Here is a 19752-nt window from a genome sequence, read left to right on the forward strand (position 1 = left end):
AAAACACACATAAAAAACACTACAAAGAGATGAAGGAATGGAGATAGATTTGCTGCTCTAGGGGTGTGTTCCCCAAACAATGACGTAACCCGAGTCAGAACTACTCTATAAACAATGCTGGCTTCCACACAACTCCTTCATGTTGTCCCAACACAAATCAATTAGGTTAACTCATTAGTTTTTATAAATTTAAGTGATTTACATACAACAATTATTAACCATCTAGACCAGCAATCTTTCTAAATAATTGTATATATATACAGTTAAAGCCCCCCTAAATTATTAGTATCCCCTGTTTATTTTTTTCCCCAATTTCTGATTAACGGAGAGCAGATTTATTCAACAAATTTCTATTCATATTAGTTCAATAACTCATCTCTAATAACTGATTTATTTTCTCTTTGCCATTATGACAGTAAATAATTTTAGACTAGATATTCTTCGAGACACTTCTATACAGCCTAAAGTGACATTTAAGGGCTTGACCAGGTTAATTAGGTTAATTAGGCAATATATTGTACAATGGTAGTTTGTTCTGTAGACTGGGGCTAATAATATTGACCTTAAAATGGTTTATAAAAAATTTGAAACAGCTTTTATTCTAGCCGAAATAAAACAAATAAGAGTTTCTCTAGAAGAAAAAATATTATTAGACATACTGTGAACATTTCCTGAATCTGTTCAACATCATTTGGGAAATATTAAAAAAAAAGAAGAAAAAAAAAAAGATTTAAAGGGGGGTGAATATGTGTGTGTGTGTCTATATATATATATATATATATATATATATATATATATATATATATATATATATATATATATATATATATATATATATATATTCCCTTAAGAAAAGAAAACTACAAATAATTGCACAACTCCTCATGATAATAACAGCAGTATATTCCTTTACATGATCTTCCATTTGCATAAAAACTATTTGCAGAAGTAAGGGGTAATAGACATACTATTTATAAATAGAATGATGAAACAAAAGGTTTTATAACAAACAGAAACACATTAGGTTGTATGGAAGTTATACTCAGTTAATTTAGGCAAAATACAATAAAGCAAATACATATATATAAATAGACTAGACAAGTTAAGATATGTTTTTTTTTTTTTTTTATTCTTTTGGCCCAACTAAGCTATTACAAAAAACCCTTAGTGTTTAGTCCATTATGAGTCTACCATTGAATTCATAATGGTCTTAAAAGGGTCTTAAAAAGTTTAAAATTTGACGATGAAACCTACAAAAACCTTACAGCACAAACCACTGTTGTACGATGACTCACAATAACATATTATATATAAAACATTTGACTTATTTTAGCTTTATTACTTTTAACTGTCACAGTCACCAGCTATCCAGGCTCGCAGGTCACTGGTATACACAAGCACCTTCACCCAGACTACAATTATTATGTCACTTTATGAACTACATATCCCGTCATGCACCTCACACACACCTGTTCTGAATTCACCATTGATTACACACATACAGCTGGGAACTACAGTATTAGTTAAACCCTTTAACATTATGAAGCGTCCAGTCTTTCCGTGTTTGACTCTTGCCTTGTTCTCCTTTACGCTGCCTGCCCCCTGTATCTATCATTTGCTTGTGACCTTGACTACATTTCTAGATTTCCCTCTATGTACCAGTTTGCCTGTCTGACAACTCTGGATAAAGCTGCACGTGGATCCTCACTCTGCTGTCACCCGACTCCCATTGGTTACATGAACATTTCTTACACATCTCCCCGTGTTAGCGTAGGTTTCCTCCAGGTGCTCCGGTTTCCCCCAGTTTCCGGTCTAAACACATGCTCTATAGGGGAACTGATGAATTAAACTGGCCCTAGTGTATGAGTGTGTGTGAATGAGTGTGTATGGATGTTTCCCAGTACTGGGTTGTGGCCGGAAGCACATCCGCTGTGTAAAACATATGCTGGAATAGTTGGCGGCTCATTCCACCATGGTTACACCTGATAAATAAGAGATGAGAGTCAATTTGAGCGATTCCTTTAAATCTCCTTTAATTGTTTTGACATAACAGTTTGCAATTTGTGGGCCACTTTCAGCATGTCATCCAGGTTATTTCTGCTGGAAGTTAATCACCATGTGCTCCACACGCAAACACACGTATGAACAGGTATAAATAAAGGCTTTAGAGGATGATGAATGTGTCACGGGGAGAGAAAAATGTGTGCTTTAACTTAATTAGTGACTAATATGCTTCTATTATGTCTTTTCAAGTATGCTCCCCTGTCTTACGTCCAATTATACTGTCAGCCGCAGTGAGTTTTGCCTATTATAATGTACAAATGACTCTCTTTAAGCCACCGTCAGCCAGTCTAAATAAACTCCCCACTGTTTCTTCACACTGATTAAAAGACACGCTTATGAAAAGTGGAGGATAAAGTATGTATATCGGGAGACACATTGTGAAGTCAATATTCAAATTAGAGTATTAGACATTGCAGAGAAAATTGGCTCCAAACATTTACAGTAAAAAAAAAAAGAACCTGATTTTCCTTAAACAACAACAACAATAAAAATACTACTAATACTACTATAAATAATAATAATGTTATTATTATTATTATTATTATTGTACTCATTCATATTCAAAAATACATTGTATATACTACAAATAATAGTAATATTAATAATAATTATTAATATACAATACTGAAATTTGTTGCATAATTTTCATAATAAATGTTTAATCACTATGTAAGCAGTTTGCGTTTTTGTTGCTTATAACACATCTATAACAGGTTTATAACATGCATAACATTATCACACTGTCATAAATAAAAAACTTACAATTAACTTGATGATTGACTCTCAGAGACAAAGAATCATGGTGCATAATCTTTATTATAGATGTTAAATCACTATTCAATGAGTTTTATTGCTTATAACACATCTTTAACACATTTATAACATGCATACAATTGATAAATAAAATAAAATGCATAATTATTCAATGATGATTCTCACAGACAGAAAGAATTGTGTTGCATAATCTTTGTAATAGAGGTTTTATCACTATATAAGCCATTTTACTGCTTATAACACATCTTTAACACATTTATAACATGCATAAAATTGATTAATACAAAATGCACAACTAATTATCGATGTTACACTCAGAGACAGAACTAATAAAGTTGCATAATCTTCATAATAGATGTTTAATCACTATATAAGACATTTTATTGCTTATAACACATCTATAACACGTTTATACAACATGCATAATATTATCATAGCGTCATAAAATTTTATTTATATTAAAAACATTTTATTTTATTAAAGTTGCATAATCTCCTTAATATATATTTAGTCACCATATAATGAGTTGAATTGCTTATAACACATGTATAACACATTTATAACATCCAAACCATATCATGCTGGTATAAATAAAGAAGCACAACTATTTTATTATGATTTACTCTGAGACAGAAAGAATCATGTTGTATAAAATCATGTTGTATAATCATATCATCTGTTTAATCACTATATAATGAGTTGTATAGCTTATAACATGTTAATAGTATACATAAAATCATCATACTGGTATAAATAAAAATGCACAATTAATTCATGATGATATACTCCGAGACAGAATAATGTTGCATAATCTTTATAATAGGTGTTTAATCACTATATAAAGAGTTGTATTGCTTATAACACTTATATAACATGTTTATTACATGCATAACATCATCATAATGTCAAATGAAAACATGCTTAATGAATTAAGGATGATTTACTTAGACAAAGGTAATAATGTTGCATATTGTTCATAATATATATTTAATCCCTATATAATGGCTTATAACACATCTATAACATGCATAACATAATCATACTGTCATAAATAAAAAAAGATGCATCATTTATTCGTTCTGAATGACTGGCAGCACTCGGGGACATTAATGTAAGTAACTCTTATGTTCAGCAATTAGCGTGTTGACATGTTTGTGATTTAATCATTCATGTAAGCCCTGAAGGACCAGTACAGGCCACCTGCTAATAACACAGCGAAAATGACATTAATTAAACCAAATTAACCCGTTGGAGACAGTGATGAATATGCAGTAATATGTGCCTCAGGTGAAGTTATACAGAACTGCTCTGGAGTCAGTATCACAGCGCATTAATAACCAGCAAACCCACATCCACAGTTAGCCAAGCCTATATCTAAAGATAGCCGTAGCATATCTATAGCTTGGCCCACATAATTCTTCATCACTGAAATACGCCCCGAGACTTTCAGATGACTGAAAATAATGACAATCAGCAGCAGAGGAGTGTAAAAAAAACACTGTTCTTACGTAGATTTAATCTGTATCACATTTATAACATGCATAACATTATCATACTGGGATAAATAAAGATGCACAATTATTTCATTATGATTTACTCTGAGACAGAGAGAATTGTGTGTCTTCATAATAGGTGTTTAATCACTATATAAGTCGTTTTGTTGCTTATAACACATCTATAACACATTTGTAACATGCATAAAATTGATAGATGAATAAAACACAATTAATTAAAGGTTATTTGTTATGAAACAGAAAGAATAATGTTGCATAATCTTAATAATACGTGTTTAATAACTATGTAAGCTGTTTAATTGCTTAAAACACATGTATTACATGTTTATAACATGCATAAGATTATCATACCGTCAAATAAACACATGCAAAATTAATTAATGATGATTTACCCGGAGACTGGAGCAATAATGTTGCATAATCCTCTTAATTTAGATGTAATCCCTCTATAATGTGTTGTAGTGCTTATAACACATCTATAACATTTTAATAACATGCATAACATTGCTTATAACACATCTACAACACTTTTATAACATGCATAACATTGCTAAATAAAAATTGCACAATTGATTAATGCCATGATAGTATATAATCACGCATTCTTGCATTAAAACATTAATACCTAATTAGTATCAGCCAATAAATATTATCTTTAATGTTATTATCAGTCCAATAACAGAATCAGGATGATATCTTTTATATATATTTTTTAAGCTGATAAATGATGTATTACTTCAGCTGGTTGAACCACTTCACGTCATTTATCTCATATTCGCAATGTCGCAGTAGAATACTATTCGAACGAGGTGAGTGCAATTAATTAAAATACTCCAACTACTTAAAAAGCAGACAACCCTGCACAATCTTGACCATGTTCACATGTCTAAGTTGCTGCCATGTGATTGGCTGGTTCAAACTTTGTGTTAACAGGCAGTAGGTCAGGTGTACCTAATAAAGTGGCCTGGAAGTGTATGTGCATATAAAACAGATGTGTAAAGATAACCAATAAGAGCTGAGCTGTGCTTTTATTAAATATTTGACTGCAGACTTCACAGCATTTACTAACATGACATCATCATCTCTAATATTCATCCTGCATCTGAAGCGTCCTCTGATATGATTTTTTAAAGCAGATTTCATAACCGTGAGCAGAATCCAGAATGTAATAAAAGCGCGGCCCAAAGTGAACCGAACCAGAACCCGTGTGCTGGAAATCTGAATCGCTGTGTGAGTGAAACACATTAGGGAAATGTTGATCAGCGCTTCACTTTGAGATCAGCATGTGGCGCTGTTGCTGTAATTGTTTGCGGTTTTTAATCATCACGTTCGGCCTATAACTACGGAGAAGTGCCTTTAATAGCCGTCTCTCACCCTGCTGCTCACGTTTCAATCAGATTCTGACGGAAAATTCCTGCCGGAGGCTCAATATTATATAATGATTATTCAGAAGCCTGAAAAAGTTTTGGCATGAGAAACTTTTATTTCCAAAAGCATTCTGAGGGAGATGCACTTCTGCTGCTTTGGAGATTAAATAGATTTGATCCATTTTGGAATGACAACTGACTCTTTAATAGTAAACGATTCAATCAATGAATATTGATTAGGGGGTGGGTTATAATTAGATTATGACTTTTCCAACTGAATATTGAGTAGGGGCGGGGTTTAATATTATGATAATGTAAATTTAAACTAAAACTGAATATTTATTAGGGGGAAGGGTTTAATTGTATGATAATGTAAGTTTCAACTAAACCTGAATATTGAGTAGGAGGCGGTTTTTAATTTGGTTATGACAATTCCGACTGATTATTGAGTAGAGGGCAGGAATTAATTTGATTATAACAATTAGAGTGAATATTTTGTAGAGGGCGGGGTTTAATTGTATGATAATGACAATTTCAACTAAAACTGAATATTGATTAGGGCGCGGGGTTAATTTTTATGATAATGACAATTTGAAGTAAAACTGAGAATTCAGTAGGGGGTGGGGTTTAATTTAATGAAATGTCAACAATTCTAACTGAATATTGAGTAGAGGGCGGGGTTTAATTCTATGATAATGACAATTCCAACTAAAACTGAATATTGATTAGGGGGAAGGGTTTTAATTTTATGATAACGTAAATTTCAACTAAACTAAATATTGAGTAGGGGGCGGGGTTTAATTTGGTTATGACAGTTCCGACTGTTATTGATTAGAGGCTGGGACTTAATTTGATTATGACAATTAGACTGAATATTTTATAGAGGGCGGGGTTTAATTGTATGATAATGACGATTTCAACTAAAACTGAATATTGATTAGGGCGCGGGGTTAATTTTTATGATAATGACAATTTGAAGTAAAACTGAGAATTCAGTAGGGGGTGGGGTTTAATTTAATGAAATGTCAACAATTCTAACTGAATATTGAGTAGAGGGCGGGGTTTAATTCTATGATAATGACAATTCCAACTAAAACTGAATATTGAGTAGGGGTGGGGTTTAATTTGATTATGACAATTCCAACTGAATATTGAGTAAAGGATGGGGTTAATTTTATGATAATGACAACTCCAACTAAAACTAAATATTGATTAGGGGGCGGGTTTAATTTTTATGATAATGACAATTTGAAGTAAAACTGAGAATTCAATAGGGAGTGCGGTTTAATTTAATGAAATTCCAACAATTCTAGCTGCATATTGAGTAGAGGGCGGGGTTTAATTTTATGATTATGACAATTTCAAACAAAAACTGAATATTAAGTAGGGGTGCGAGATTTAATTTGATTATGACAATTCCAACTGAATAATGAGTAGAGGGCGGGGTTTAATTTTATGATAATGACAATTCTAGCTAAAACTGAATATTGATTAGGGGACGAGGTTCAATGTTATTATAAAGATGATTCCAACAAAAACTGATTATTAAATAGGGGGCAAGGTTTAGTTTGATTAGGACAATTACAACTGAAAATTGAGTAAAGGGTGGGGTTTGTCATAGTTCCGCCTCTCATCTTTCACTCACAGCAAATTAAAAGTTGGAGGGGCGTGGCTAATCAGATTTTATCCAATCAGACTAACAACAATATACTGTGTGTTTCTGCAGTTAATGCCGGTTTTCCTCATGCTGAACAAAATCACTGACACAAGGCCCTCCTCAAGCCATTTAACCAGATCTCTGAGGGTCTGCAAAGCTTTCTAGGCCACAGATGGAGTGTAATCCTACCACACACAGACACAGGCAGCAGAGGAAATGATTGGGTAAACAGATTGGCTAAGTGTAAAGGATGAATGAACACATCAGGAAGAGTCATTAGCGTCGGGACACGTTGCGCTTTAACTGGAAGGAGCACAATGAGAACCTGCAACAGTAATTACAGTCTATAGGGTAAAAATCACATCCTTTTGTGGTGCTCAGGCCTCATAATGGCAGAGATTGCAGCTGGATTATTGAGCTCGCAAAAGATTCGCTTTCAGCAGACGCTCGACTCACTGGAGCCAAATTATACACCCGCAAAACACACACACACACACACACACACACAAAAGCCTGACACACTGAGCCATTATATCTGCTAGAACAGTACACACACACACACACACTATGGAGATGTGTGAGGAAACACAATGTGAAGTACAAAATGACAACAAATCTAACTCCTGTTGTCTCTCTGCAATTACTGCATTACACCAGTAGGTGGAGACACTGTTTGAATCACTGAATCATTCACTTCATTCATTGATTCATTTTGAATTTACACAACTGACTCTTTAACAGTAAATCATTCATTCAATAGATTCGATTCATTTTACAATGACAACTGACTCTTCGATAGTGAATCATTCATTTAATATATTTGAATCATTTTGAAATGACACCACTGACTCTTCGATGGTGAATCATACATTCAACTGATTTGTTCAAACTAACACACAGATTGAATCATTTTGGAATGACACTAGTGACTCATCGCTGATCAAACGTGTGTGTGGTTGTGAGAGACTGAGAGTACATGTATAAGTGTGTTTATATGTGTATCTGTTTGAGTATGTATGTCTGTGTATATGCGTGTGATTGTGTATGTATATGTGTGTGTGTGTGTGTGTGAGTGTGAATGCACAGGTAGAGTTTAGCCTTTATGTGAGTGACAGCTGACGCTCGGCCGAATCCTCCAGTAAAATGTCATCAGTGTCAGTGATCCGTGAATAACACACACTGGAGAGACGTGTGGATGATGAAAACACACACACACACACACACACACACACACACACACACTGCTCCTGTTGTTTACGTGCTTCAGCTGAACTCTGTCCTCCACTGAGGTCACTTCCATTAGTATCAGACATTTTCACTGTCAAAGACTCTGTGTGTGTGTGTGAGAGTTGGTGATGGTAGTGTTTGGGGGTTGTTAATTCGATTATGGTAATTCCAACTGAATATTTAGTAGAGGGCGGGGTTTAATTTATGATAATGACAATTCCAACTAAAACTGAATATTGAGGGTGGGGTTTAATTTAAATATGAAAATTCCAACTGAATATTGAGTAGGGGCGGGATTTAATTTAATGATTATGACAAATCTTAATAAAAATGAATATTGAGTAGTGGGTGGGGTTTAATTTGATTGACAATTACAACTGAATATTGAGTAGGGACTTAATTGAGGGTGGGGAATGCTTATTTAAACCAATAATACAGGTTGACAAAGTTTTATTTTAATTTATAATTATTATATTTCAAACACTAATAAATGTCCGTAGGTTTACAGTTTTAGTTGTAATTAACTCTAATAACCATGCTTTTTCAAATATGTATTGTTGAGCTTAAATTAGCAGGGTTTGTGGTTCTGTGATCTGATTGGGTGTTGACAGACAGGCTTGAGCCGCTATTGGCTGGCAGTGCTGCTGATCATGAGCACATTATTAATAATCTGTCACTCACTGCAGTCCAATTGCCCTTTGTCTAGAAGTTATTTCTGAGCTAATTTAGCTTGTGATGTGTGTGTGTGTGTGTGTGTGTGTGAGTGTGTTTGACATTTATTAAAGAGGTTTTCTGAGAGCTTCAATCATGCAGGCTTTCATATTTCTCATTGTTTGATGAGGATGTGGGAGGCAGAACATCTTCAGACAACATGAGGTACAGTAGGTCACGTCACAACACATTAATAACAGCCCACCACAACAAATCAGAATGCAACTGAAGCAGCGGCCCATAGAGGAGTAAGATATTTGGACAAATATGATGAGTACAAATACAGTTGAGGTCAAAATAATACACCCTCCTTTTCAAATATTTCCCAAATGATGTCGAACAGATTGAGGAATTTCTCACAGTATTTCCTATAATATTTTGTTCTTCTGGAAAAGTCGTATTTGTTTTATTGCGGATAGAATAAAAGCAGTTTTTAATTTTTTAGGTCAATATTATTAGAACTCTTCAGCAATATTTGTTTTGGATTGTCTGCAGAACAAAACACTGTTATACCGTGTTCACACCAGACATGGCGTGAGGGAATAAAACGTGATATTCACGTGGAAATAGACGTCAAATTCATATCATTCGTGCATCTAATTAGAGTCATTAGAGCGTCAAATTTGTATCATTCGCGTGTCAAATTTGTACCATTTGTGCGTCAAATTATTGTCTTTGCGTGTCAAATTTGTCATTTGCACGTCAAATTTGCGTCATTCACGTGTCACGTTCGTGCGTCAAATTTGTCATTCATGCATCGTCAAATTTGTTATTTGCATGTCGTCAAATTCATGTTATTCACGCACCATCAATTTTGTCATTCGCGCATCGTCATATTTGTGTCATTCGTGCGTCAAAATTGTTATTCGTGCAGCAAGTCAAATTTGTGTCATTCCCACGTCAAGATCATGTAATTCGTGCGTCGTCAAATTTGTGTCATTCGCACAACAAATTTGTGTCAAATTTGTCATTCACGCATCGTCAAATTTGTTATTCGTATGTCAAGTAAAATTCATGTTATTCACACGTCATCAATTTTGTCAATCGCGCGTCGTTAAATTCATGTCATTCGTGCATCTAATTTGTTATTCGTGTATCAAGTCAAATTTGTGTCATTTGCACGTTAAATTTGTGTCATTCGCACGTTAAATTTTTGTAATTCGCACGTCAAGTCAAATTTGTGTCATTAGCACGTCAAATTCATGTCATTCACGCATCTTCAAATTTGTGTTATTCGCATGTCAAGTCAAATTCATGTTATTCACCATCAAATTTTTGTCACTCGTGCGTCAAATTAGTGTTTTCCGTGCATCAAATTTATGTCATTTGCATTTAAAATTCACCACAACACAGATGCAGATTCTGTCCGCTCGGTTATTCTTGCCTCATTCCGCTTCACAGGATGTTTATTCGCGTCTTTGCATGGACTTAACATGTAAATCACTCACGCTTAACGCTTCAGCATCTGGAATATATATATATATAAGAATATCTTAGCTAAAACAAATTAATTGTACTACTTTGGTTTATTTTACTTTACCCAATGGCATATTTTAGCTTATTTTAAGGAAAGTCTCACTTAATTTAATTTAATTTAAATAACTCATTATTTCTGAAAACAAGGCAATATTTTTTACTTGTCTAGAAAATGCTAAAAAGAAAAAAAAGAAAAAAAAAAGAAAATCGTGTTTTTTTTTTGCTTTTTTTTTGTGTGATTTCCTTTAGAGATGAGCAGAGTCGTCTCCGTCATCTGTTAACCGCAGGCCTCCTCCGGCTCTCTAATCAGGGATTTACGGCTCCTAATTGCTCCTTTGGAGTCATTGTGCTGGATAAATGAATTAGATTTTTAATCCTTCATGCCAGCAGGGCATTTCCATCTGATCCGTCTGTGTTTGTGACACAAAGAGTCAGAAGAAACACACCTGAGCCGGAGACTCATCTGAACAAACACACACTGATATTATCCCTCATTTCTCAAGGCTTTATTCACATCTGGATAAACAAAGCCAACAACTGAGGAAAAGAGCATTGCAGGGTTTCCACAGGACTTTCTGGAATATCTGTAATCTTAAATGCTCAATTTCAGATATTACAAGTAAAATGAGTATTGAATATGTCACTATTTTTCCCAGAAAACATATAAGGTGCTGTTGATTTGAAATGTTCACCAGCAGTCAACAACAACCAAACTAATCCACACAAGCTCCGAAAACAAAACTACTTAGTTTACAATTTAAGTTATGTGTAATAAAATGAAGGCGACGCAGTGGCGCAGTAGGTAGTGCAGTCGCCTCACAACAAGAAGGTCGCTGGGTCGAGCCTCGGCTCAGTTAGTGTTTCTGTGTGGAGTTTGCAGGTTCTCCCTGCGTTCGCGTGGGTTTCCTCCGGGTGCTCCGGAACAGGTGAATTGATAGGCTACATTGTCCATAATGTATGAGTGTGAATGATGGTTTGTGGATGTTTCCCAGAGATGGGTTGCAGCTGGAAGGGCATCCGCTGCGTAAAAACGTGCTGGATAAGTTGGTGGTTCATTCCGCTGTTGTGACCCGTGGATTAATAAAGGGACTAAGCCAAAAAGAAAATGAATGAATGAATGAAAATTAAATGAAAAGGGGACAAAAGTATTGAACACATGAAGAAAGGAAAGTGTAGAAAACATGGAAAGCCCAGACAGCAGCTGAAATCTCTCAGTAGTTAGAAAGCAACTCTTTTTGTTGTTGTTGTTGTTTGTTTGTCAATTTATATTTTGTATAATAATTTAATATTTTGATCTATGGACAAATAAGATCTTTCAAATAAATATAAATGTAAGGTTTAATTTGGCATCTAAGATGTAAATAGATTATATTTAGAATAGATGATAACACACAGCATTTCAGTGTGCTAATAATGGGCTTTGGACAGACATATCAACACATTTCAAATACATTTTGTGGAAAACAAAATTAATTAATTTAGTTTTGTGTTATGCAATGTCAAAAGAAAAAACAAAAGATCGAACACATGAAGAAAGGGGGGTGTAGAAAAGCATGGAAAGCCCAGACAACGGCTAAAACTTTTTTTTATTATTATTATTGTTTGCCACTTTACATTTTAGTTGACATTTCTCAGAATATAATGCATTTGGTATCATTTTTTAGGTGTATTTTTTTCCTGTAGGGACACTGATTTGCTGATTACATGTTTGCATAAATGGATAGAGATAGACAAGATAGAGATTTGGCACCACACTGAACATTTAGGTGTCAATATATTTTAGCCTGTATTTAATAATAATAATAATAATGTAATAGTTTAATATATGGAAAAATTAGATCATTCAAATAAATATAAATGTAAGATTAAAGATGGCATCTAAGATGTAAATATATGATATTTAGAATAGATGATAACACATAGCATTTCAGTGTGTTAATATTGGGCTTTGGAGAGACCTAGCAACACATTTTAAATACATTTTTCAGAAAACAAAATTAATTGCTTTAGTTTTGTGTAAAAAAATGACCAAAAAAAAAAAAAGTCTAAGAACACATGAAGAAAGAGAGGCGTAGAAAGGCATGGAAAGCCCAGTCAGCAGCTGAAATCTCTTGAGTAGTTACAAAGCAACTCTTTTTGTCTTGTTATTATTTTTGTTTGTCACTTTACATTTTAGCTTCCATTTATCAGAATATATTGTATATTGTAGGTATGCTGTGATTAGATGTTTGCATTAATGAGCCATTAAACAAAGGGATCTGGCGAGTGATTGTATATTGTTTTATGTATTGAGATTACAGTAGAATGTACTGTTCATCCATTTTTCATATATATATACAAGTAATACTTGAGGATAGGCCATTGAATTATTATACAAATAACACACACCTGAGGTCATTTCTGTGCTTGTCCTCTGGTCTCCAGTACAGCTTGTAAACTGTTGAGATGTTGTATTACAGACAGGTGTGTGTCCTCCTCAAACTGCTCCTGTGTGCAGCACTAGTTTCTTCCGCGTCTCCTCCGAAGCCTTCTGTTGTGTTTTGATGTGATGTTTGACTGTTTTAGCTGTGATATAACTCAGTGGAGTGATATAGAGCTGTAATGCACTCTAAACCTGCCGGAACTACTTTAGCTGTGCCTTTATCTGACAATAAAGGCACACTTCACAATGCTTGAGAGAAAAGTTTGTATATTTGGTAGCTTAGCGTTTATATAATATAATGTGTCTTTGGGAATACCTTCAAGTCAGCCCGGTTTCAGATTGTTTATTTTGATCAAATCAATGAAGATCCTTAAGGTATTGCAGATTTTTGAACAGGTCGACCGCGGTGCCTGAGACTGAGCATCAATTGAGCGTACACAAACTCATTATTTTTGTTATTTATGATCATTAAGTGGCTCGGTGTCCTCCAGGTGGTGGGTCAGACCGATAAACTCAGGTCAGACTTAACACATATTGGTTTATTGATTGATTGATTGATTGTCTACAGAACAAATCCCTGTTGTTTAATGACTTGCCTAGATATTAAAACAGAAAAACTGATGATCTTTGTTTTAAGCAGTGTTCATCACTTAGTTTTTTGCTGCTTTTGGCCTGTTTCAGTGTCTGAAACTTTTTAAAACTCCCTCAGATTACTTGGTTTTCACCTGAAACTTGTTGGACATGTTTAAAACTTCATATAAGCTTGCCTTATTCATTAATAAAATAAATGAAGATCCTTGAATCGTCTCAGTTTTTTTGAACAGGTCGACTCACCATCAATGTGACGAATATGTGAAGCCCATTATTCACCATCATTCTCTCCTTCTGCGTCCTCCAGGTGGTGGGTCAGATCGACAAACTCACATCAGACCTGGAGCTGGATCTGGATGCGGACGATTGGACGGTGGCGACAGCGAGCAGCACGTCCAGCAGCGAGCGCGGCCTGTGCGAGGCCTTCAGATTGGACTTTCTGGGCCAGGACTCGCTCTCTGACAGCTGGGACTTCTGCAGCTTTCTGGAGTCATCGAGCCGGAGATCAGCACGGGACGACACCAAACCTCCGCCCACCACCGCCAGCGTGTACTCGCAGATGAACGGCGGGCTGCCCGTCCCCAACGGACCCCTGATCATCACACCCGACTCGTCCAGTGAGGAGGCCTCCAGCTCCACACACAGCCAGAGGTGGGGAAACTTCACCCAAAACAAATCCAAGTTTAGTTTTGTTTCTTTCAGCCCATCATTGGGTCTATTTATTAACATATATTAAATGTAAACAGAGATGAAAATACAAATATTATCCTCTCTTAATGACGTTTTCATGAGCATGCATAAAATCTCAATGGTTTTCATGGTGTGTGTCATGTAAAAATCCACTCTCTCCAAGTGTTACCTGAATTGTAACTAGGGTACACCAAAATTTCAGCCACTGAAAATGATTGTATGTTTTTCCAAAATATTTTAGTTCTCTTTACTCAAATAAGCTCATTTTGACCAATAGTCTGGGACAGGAAAGCATGTGGAGCAGACAGAAAGGGGAATGATCAGTAAAGGACTTTGAGCTGGGAATTGAACTCGGGACTCCGTGAGCACCTCAGTGACCTCAGTATATATCAATGCACAAACCACTAGGCTATTGGCGCTGACAAACTAGTTTTGGTTCTCAGTAATAGCCTTTTCTGAACAATAGTTTTCATTTTCTATAATAACCTTGTTTTGACTAACAGTTTTAATGTATTTGTTTACAAAAATAACTTTGTTTTGACCAATACTTTGTCTTCATTTACTAAATTAACCATGTTTTGACCAACAGTTTTAGTCTTACATTAAATATACTGGTCAAAACAAGATTATTTTAGTAAATAAGAACTAAGTTAACTAAAATAATCATGTTTTGGTCTTAGTTTGCTAAAATAATCATGTTTTGACCAACAGTTTTGGTCTTAATTTACTAAAACAATCATGTTTTGGTCTTAGTTTGCTAAAATAATCATGTTTTGACCACAAATTTTGGTCTTAATTTACTAAAATAACCATGTTTTGGTCTTAGTTTGCTAAAATAATCATGTTTTGACCGACAGTTTTGGTCTTAATTTACTAAAATAATCATGTTTTGGTCTTAGTTTGCTAAAATAATCATGTTTTGACCAAAAGTTTTGGTCTTAGTTTGCTAAATTAACCATGTTTTGACCAACAGTTTTAGTCTTATATTAAATATATTGGTCAAAACAAGATTATTTTAGTAAATAAGATCTAAGTTAACTAAAATAACCATGATTTGGTCTTAGTTTGCTAAAATAATCATGTTTTGACCAACAGTTTTGGTCTTAATTTACTAAAACAATCATGTTTTGGTCTTAGTTTGCTAAAATAATCATGTTTTGACCACAAATTTTGGTCTTAATTTACTAAAATAATCATGTTTTGGTCTTAGTTTGCTAAAATAATCATGTTTTGACCAACAGTTTTGGTCTTAATTTACTAAAATAATCATGTTTTGACCAACAGTTGTTGTTTTAGTTTACCAAATTAACCATGTTTTGGTCTTAGTTTGCTAAAATAATCATGTTTTGACCACAAGTTTTGGTCTTAATTTACCAAATTAACCATGTTTTGGTCTTAGTTTGCTAAAATAATCATGTTTTGACCACAAGTTTTGGTCTTAATGTACTAAAATAATCATGTTTTGGTCTTAGTTTGCTAAAATAATCATGTTTTGACCAACAGTTTTGGTCTTAATTTACTAAAATAATCATGTTTTGACCAACAGTTGTTGTTTTAGTTTACTAAATTAACCATGTTTTGGTCAGGTTTACAAAAATAATCTTCTTTTAACCAATAGTCTCAGATTGAAACAATGATATTTCAGTTAGCGAAAAACTAAGCCTAAAACTAGTGGTCAAAACAAGATTATTTTAGTAAATGAGAAAAAAGTTTACAATAATAACCATGTTTTGGCCAATAGTTTTAGTCTCAGATTGAAACTATTGCTACATTTTTGTTCTCATTTACTAAAATAACCAGGTTTTACTTTACTATAATGACTAACTTGTTTTGACTAACAGTTTTAGTCTTCATTCACTAAAATAATCAATCTCTGTCCTCACACAGCCAGAAAACCTCCCGCACGGCCGGAACTCGAGAGCGCGTTCGCTTCAGCGACAAAATCCTGTACCACGCGCTGTGCTGCGACGACGATGAAGACGAGGATGAAGATGAAGACGGCCGAGACGAAGAGGAGGATAAACTGGACACCGACAGCGAGCGCAGTCCTCTTGCCGGATCGCCCGTCCCGCCGTTGCCCGAACTCTACAACTGCCGGGAACCACCGGCCGGCGGATCCCACACGATACCCAGAAAAGATGCTCTCAACCCGGGCTGCCGGAAAAAACTCCTGCGCAACAGCAGCACACAGACGGTTTCAGACAAGAGCACGCAGACGCTCCTGCCATACGTCCCCGCAAAACACAGAAACAAGGACCTCTGAGAGAACAGGCCACATATACCACCCCAGAACGCTTACCCAGAACTATATACTATTTAATATTAAATACATAGATAATAGAGTCAAAAAAACAATACATGAATTAATAAATAAATTATATATGGGCAAATTTCAAGACTTGGTACAGTCATTTATGGCTCGGTTGCACATGAAATATTCACCTTCTTCAAAATGGGTTTGGCTTTTCAGGGATTTATACATCTTAAGCTCTTTAATGTGGTTATACAGAATGACAAGAGTTGCAATTCACACAATAATAAGCTGCAATGCTGATTTACTATACTCTCACTGGCTGAAATACTCATGGGAAATACACTGGTGCTAATGCAGGGTATTAAGAGATGTATATTCAGTAGGTAACACTTTAGTTTAGGTCACAATTCACAGTATTAACTAATCATTAACTAACACTACTAGCATAATACACTACGAATTAGCTGTTTGTTAGTATTTAGTCGTCGGGTTCAGGTATTGGGTAGGATGTAGAATAAACGTGATTTTGAGCCAGTAGTTAATACCATGCATTGTGACATACTAAAGTGCTACCCATGTATAGGGCTTATATATATATATATATATATATATATATATATATATAGAGAGAGAGAGAGAGAGAGAGAGAGAGAGAGAGAGAGAGAGAGAGAGAGACACTTTACAGTAAGGCTATATTAGTTCATGTATTTACTAACATGGAACATGTAATTATTATAGCATTTTTAAATGAAAATAAAGTTGTTTGTTAACTCGGATTATAATACTCGGTGCATTATGCATATGTTAATGATGCATTAGTAAACGTTGAACTGTGATTATTAAGATGGTATTCATGTTAGTAAATATATTAACCTAAATAACTAATGAAACGTTGTTATAGAGTGTGAGCATAATGAAATCAGTGAATCTACCATATAGACTACATGAAAAAAAGTCTTGTGGTGGATCTCAGTTGTAAGAGCAGCAAATAATAACTCGACTTCATGTGTGAAAGTGTGAGAAGGTGGATTTCTCTGCTGAATCATCTGTTGATCTGCATCACCAATACTGCAGAAGACCTACTGGAACCAGCATGGACGCAAGATTCTCACAGAAATCAGTCAAGTTTGGTGAAGGTGAAATCATGGTTTGGTGTTCATTCAGTATGGAGAGATCTGCAGAGTGGATGATCAACATCAACAGCCTGAGGTATCAAGACATCTGTTTTGCCCATTACATTACAAACCACAGGAGAGGGACAATTCTCCAGCAGGATAGCGCTCCTGCTCATACTTCAGCCTCCACATCAAAACTCCTGAAAGCAGAGAGGGTCAAGGATTGGCCAGCCCAGTCACCAGATATGAACATTATTGAGCGGATGAAGGAGGAGGTGTTGAAGATGAACACAAAGACTCTTGATGAACTCTGAGATCCTGCTGAAGGCTTTCTTCTTCATTCCAGATGACTTTATTAATCAGTGATGTGAGTCATGTCAGAGATGTATGGATGCAGTCCTCCAAGCTCATGATGGAGTCAGACACAATATTCATTCTGTCTCCACTGCAGCAGGACTTTATATTCTATACTGGACATTATTGAAGGTTCAGTGATGAGACTTTAGTCTGAGCAGAGTCAGAGCGCACTGTCCTCATCAAATCAGACAACATCAAGACATGATCAGATTTATTGAGCTCAAATCAGCAAAATCTAGAGGCCTTCACCTGACATAGAGACACTTCTGATACCAAATGATCAACTAGAAGTGAACTTATTATTTGCTGTTCCTAAAACTTGGATAGGCAACAAGACTTTTGATCAGAAGTTTAGTAAAACTGCAATACAGTGCAATATTATTGACCATTTAAAGTGTTTTCTCTCTGAATATATTTATTCCTGTGACACAAAGCTGATTTGCTGCAACCCTGATATACAAGCAATCAAACATTTGAGGTCAAACTCTGTCTTCAAGGATGCACTAAATTGATCAAAAGACACATTAAAGACGTTTATAATGTCATAACACATGTCTGCTTCAGACAACTGCTGTTCCATTCATCATGATCCTGAAAACTAAACTAAAATCCACAAACAAATTTAAACTAATCAGTGTTTCCACAAAAATATGATGCAGCCCAACACGTCTAATGATCAGTAATGTTTCTTGATCATCATATTATACTGAATTCTGAAGGGTCACGCACACTGTCAGAAATAAAGGTACGCGAGCTCTCACTGCGGTGGTGCCTTTTCAAAAGGTACAAATTTGTACCTAAAAGGTTCATATTAATACCTCAATGGTATATATTGGTATCGAAAAACTGTTCCTCTTAAAATTTTTCGGTACTAATATACACTTTTGAGGTACTAATATGAACCCTTTAGGTACAAACGTCCACCTTTTGAAAAGGCACCACCCCAGTGACAGCTCACGTACCTTTATTTCTGACAGTGTAACTACAGACTGGAGTAGTGATGCTGAAAATGCAGCTATAAATAAATATTTACTATATAATCAAAGAGAAAACATCTATTTTAAATTATACAAATATTTCACAATTTTACACAGTATGTTTTGAGTAAATAAGTGCAGCCGCTGTGAGCAGAAGAGACTTTCAAAACAGATATGAGACCCTGGATCCCAAAACCAGTCATTATATTTACATTCATTCATACATTTTTCTTCGGCTTAGTCTTTATATCAGGGGTCACCACAGCGGAATGAACTGACAACTATTCCAGCATATGTTTTATGCAGCGGATCCTGTTTCAGCCGCAACCCAGTACTGGAAAACATCCATACACACTCATTCACAAACACACACACACACACACACACTTATGACTAATTTAGTTCATCAATTCCCCTGTAGCGAACAGCAACAGCAACAGTGCTAACCACTGAGTCACCGTGTCGCCCCTTTAACTAATTTTAATAATTTAAGTATGTTTCTAGTAAAGTTCATTTGATTCAACTAAAAATTGACGGCAGCATTAATAGTTAATTT

The 19752-nt window shown here is 35.1% G+C and overlaps 1 protein-coding gene and 1 long non-coding RNA gene across 7 annotated transcripts in view; one reads left to right on the forward strand and one right to left on the reverse strand.

Moving 5' to 3' along the window:
• The window catches only part of insyn1 (inhibitory synaptic factor 1), an 80763-nt gene extending 63874 nt beyond the window's left edge, over positions 1-16889 (forward strand). For 2 of the 4 annotated variants that reach the window (XM_087291301.1, XM_087291302.1), the window contains 2 exons: positions 14111-14454; positions 16381-16889. In XM_087291301.1, coding sequence (XP_087147427.1) covers positions 14111-14454; positions 16381-16756 — 720 coding nt within the window. In that variant the 3' untranslated portion in view covers positions 16757-16889. Of the gene's footprint in view, positions 1-14110; positions 15435-15527; positions 15764-15996 lie in introns of all 4 variants that reach the window. The other 2 variants (XR_015945107.1, NM_001079949.2) reach the window with 2 other exon arrangements.
• Positions 13731-19752, reverse strand: part of LOC147832965 (uncharacterized) — an 87542-nt gene continuing 81520 nt past the window's right edge. For all 3 annotated transcript variants that reach the window (XR_015515464.1, XR_015515462.1, XR_015515463.1), the window contains one exon: positions 13731-14463. This is a non-coding gene — a long non-coding RNA (uncharacterized LOC147832965). The remainder of the gene's footprint in view (positions 14464-19752) is intronic.

The sequence above is a fragment of the Danio rerio genome, chromosome 18 (genome assembly GCF_052040795.2).
Source record: "Danio rerio strain M-AB ecotype USA chromosome 18, GRCz13ab, whole genome shotgun sequence".
NCBI lineage: Eukaryota > Metazoa > Chordata > Actinopteri > Cypriniformes > Danionidae > Danio > Danio rerio.